Raw genomic sequence first — 3,660 nt, 5'->3', positions numbered from 1 at the left:
GTAGCCCACTACTAGTTCTCAAAGTGCCCACTTGAGTCCCCAGCTAAACGTATAGTAAGGTACTATATGGACTTGTAGGTCTGTAACTCCAAGCAGAGTTAAATTAAGAATTGGATTGCCATCCCAGAGATACAAATCGCAAACATGGGTCCGTGGACTAATGCATATCAATCTGGGGGTCCTTGAAATGTAAATGTTGAGAATCACTGAATACTATGCCGGAACCCCAATCTGCGCTGTTAAATCTTCACTCATTCACCAACAATACAAGATCTACAAGCCTACAATGTCTAAAAAAGGGGCAGAGTGCACTTGTAACACAGGTTCATTTTTACTAACAATGGCTTAAGAAAGCTTTGGTTTAACTAAAACCTTTGCAGAAAAAAGATTGACAAGTTTGTTTCTATTTTCGCCAAAGTTATTTAATCTAGAGTGAAAAAAACAGGCACTAGTATAGAGCCCTGACGGATGAGTGTAAGTTAAGTGCAAGTTAAGTGGATGGATTTCCATTCATTTTCACTTTCACAAGCGATTCAAGGGGCAGCAGCCGGAGCCATGCACTGCGAGATAATCTCCTCGTACTGATCTCTGATGTCGTGGTTTCCTTTCATAAGAAAGCAGATCTCCTCCTCTCTCTTCTCCTGCGCCGCGTCCTGCATCTCCTTCGTCTTGTTCAGCTCCGCCTCGTACTGCGCTGATTTCTCCTTCAGCTCACTCTCCAGCTGTGCGTTCTCTTCCTCCAGCGTAGCCACCATGGCCTCCAGCGCGGCTTTCTTGCTCGCCGACTCCAGGGACTTCCTCATCCCAAAGCCGATGCTGCTCTCGTAGAGCGCCTGGTAGGCCGTGATGGTCGTGCGGATCTCGTTACGGACGCGTGCCAGCAGCAGGCCCCGCTCGGCACACGTGACGGCCACCTGCCGGACCAGCTCGTCAAAGCACTGCTCGTAGAGTTCCCTCCGGGTCGGGCAGAGGCCTTGCTTGAAGGCGTCCCGCTGCAGCATCTGGAACTCCAGCTGGTCCTTAAGGCGCGCCACCTCATGTGGCCCGACAGGGGCGCTGGACACACGCTGCACCCACACCCGCTTGCCGTCCACAATCTCCCGGGGCGGGAGGATGTCATCGAGAATGTCCTCGGCGCGCTGCTTGTTCTCCTCGAGCGGAGGTTTGATCCGAGGGATGACGGGGATGGAGTAGCGGGGTCTATAGAGCGGCTCCACCAGTTTCTTCCCCTTGTTGTCCCTTCTGACCTCCTTGAAGTCCTTATCTTTTTGATCCTTCAAAACCAGGTTCTCATACTTCAGCAGAGAGACTATGGGAGGGGGTTTGTTTCGATGGATCTTGTCCTCCGGCTTCCTCTCGATGACGCAGTATGGGTTCTGGAAAACGTTAACCTGCATTTTCAGTTGACTAAGTAGGCTAAAATGAAAGGGAATGTTTTATCACCTGGTGGTTATGAACTTATGGTTACGATGAGTATGAACTACAGATGTAAATCATTTTATATACTCAGTGACACGTCATCATAGTCTGACATCACATTATGAAACCGTTATTTAACCAGACAAATCACATTGAGGTATGAAACTTCTCTAGAGCGAGTGATGTCCATGGGTATGACTGCAGAAGGGGACGCCTGACCTCGTTCCCCACAATTTGGGCCCGTCACGTAGGCTCCATTGTAGCCTAAGAGTGCGTCCTCAACTAATAATAATCTGAGATTGACTTTGGAGTACAGAAAATCTGAAATGAACTGTCTTGACATAAAGATATCGAGGGATGATAATGTGCTATTTACTTGCGCAAGCAGAGCGCGCAAGTAATATTTTCGCCCGGTCTCCTTCGTCGTGACAGCTGTTCCGCCATTCGAGGCTTACGCAGAAAAACATCAAATCTGTGCCTGTGTTGCTGGACCAAATGACCACAAATGACCATATCTCTTACGTCATCATTTAGAGCTAGTCATACGTATACTATATACATAATCAGTAAAAAATAAAATAGCAAATTGTGCCTGATCTGCTGGGACCAGAGTACGTGGAGAAAAATGAATGGCCGATCTTTCAGTGGAGTCCAGAAAACCACACCCACACTGCTATGCTCTATACCTCTTGCGGCTCTTTTCCACTATGAACTAGGGTTCCATATCGGTTCACTTTTAGTCCTTATAGTTTTAAATAACCATCTGTTGTTTGGGGCAAAAGCCCTCGTATCTACTGTACGGTACACACCTTTACTGGAATGAAGCAAGTATGCTCATAGTCTCTCTTACAGTATTCAGTATTGTCATTGTATTTGTTTGATGATACAAAACAGGATTCCAGTGTCAAGACACCTGTAGTCAACATATAGATGACTGCATGTGTGAACTTTCCAGTAAATACAGAAAATACCAAAATTGTAGTTACATGTGTTTTGTGCAGCAGTAGCAATGTGTGACTTTGACTTAGCTTATTTTTATTTCATGTTTTTTTTTTTTCCTTCTTCCAATGCCTCTTCATAAGGTATGTTGCTACCAGGTTTTATTATGCGTCGGGACCTGCATGGCTTTTGATTTTCTTTTTACCGTTTATTGAAATGATTATACAATTTTAATAGCTGATAGCCTTAAAGAAACATATCAATATACTGTGTACACTTTTGTAGGGTTTTTTTTTATCGAGCTCTATGAGGTTCTGTGCCAATTTGCCAAGTGAGTTACATTCACTGATTTATATTATCTAAAAGTATTTCTTCATGTTTCATTATTTTATTAAGACGTTTATGTTCTGTTTTTATTCAGACTCTTAAGCTCGACTAAATTCAAACCATTAGCAAAAAATAAATCTGTGTGAGTTAGTTGTGGTCTATTGAAAATAGTGGATCTACACACAGATCAGCTATGTTTGCTATTAATGAATAAAATGAACGTGTAAAAGGCTTAAGTGGTTAAAACTAAAAGATTCATATTTGTTGTCGCGGCTATAAACATGAAATTCCAACAAAATGGACGTGACTGGTTTAGGCCATCATGCCCTTTGATTGGTTTATTTGATCATCTCGTCGCCTCTGATTGGGCTATTGAAATTCATGTCTCAAAGCTATTCAATGATTGGTCAGTTTAGTTATGTACAAAGATAACGTGAACTGTGTGCTGTGCGCCTTTCCTCACATGAAAATTCTGACGGTAACTATTTATATAAAAACTGATACTGTACTACAATATCTGCAGTAGTTTATTCACTATTCAATGCTTAAATTCCACGTTCAACAGTATATATATCTGCTTATAATCAGTAGGCTACTTGTCTTGTTCAGTTTGGACGACTTCCAAAATCAATTTGTGATTAAATTCTTGAATGTTTATTGGAGAAATAGGAGAACTTCCATACTGGAATCGTTATGCATCGTTTTAAAAGAAAAGTTGGTCGTTTAGAATGCCTGTATACTGTAGATTTGAATTGAATTGTAAATAAACAATTATCTTTGATATTCGTCTGATGCTTTGTCTTTTCCCTTCCACAGAGAATGTTGTATCTGTATTTATAAACCGAGGAAGAAATAAAAAATATGAACAACACTTTAATTCATCTCAAGTGACAATTTAAAGAAAAACATCTTATGAAATACAGCATACTTTGACATTCTCATTCTTGTGAAAAAGGTTTAGTATAAAAAAAACCC

The 3,660-nt window shown here is 41.7% G+C and overlaps 1 protein-coding gene across 1 annotated transcript; it reads right to left on the bottom strand.

The window, feature by feature from the left end:
- Positions 1 to 455: 455 nt before the first annotated feature.
- On the bottom strand, positions 456 to 1,503 carry LOC310859581 (axonemal dynein light intermediate polypeptide 1-like). Its single transcript, XM_083766202.1, has one exon. The coding sequence runs from the start codon at positions 1,395 to 1,397 to the stop codon at positions 534 to 536; it is 864 nt and encodes a 287-aa protein (XP_083622328.1). The 5' UTR covers positions 1,398 to 1,503; the 3' UTR covers positions 456 to 533.
- Positions 1,504 to 3,660: the final 2,157 nt, after the last annotated feature.

Source organism: Protomyctophum parallelum, assembly GCF_964188405.1.
Source record: "Protomyctophum parallelum genome assembly, chromosome: 5".
In the NCBI taxonomy this organism is placed as follows: Eukaryota; Metazoa; Chordata; class Actinopteri; order Myctophiformes; family Myctophidae; genus Protomyctophum; species Protomyctophum parallelum.
This window is presented reverse-complemented; position numbering and strand designations above follow the sequence as displayed.

What these genes read in the sequence shown, in the direction of transcription:
- LOC310859581 (XM_083766202.1), bottom strand. Translation starts at nt 1,397, where the DNA reads ATGCAGGTTAACGTTTTCCAGAACCCATACTGCGTCATCGAGAGGAAG.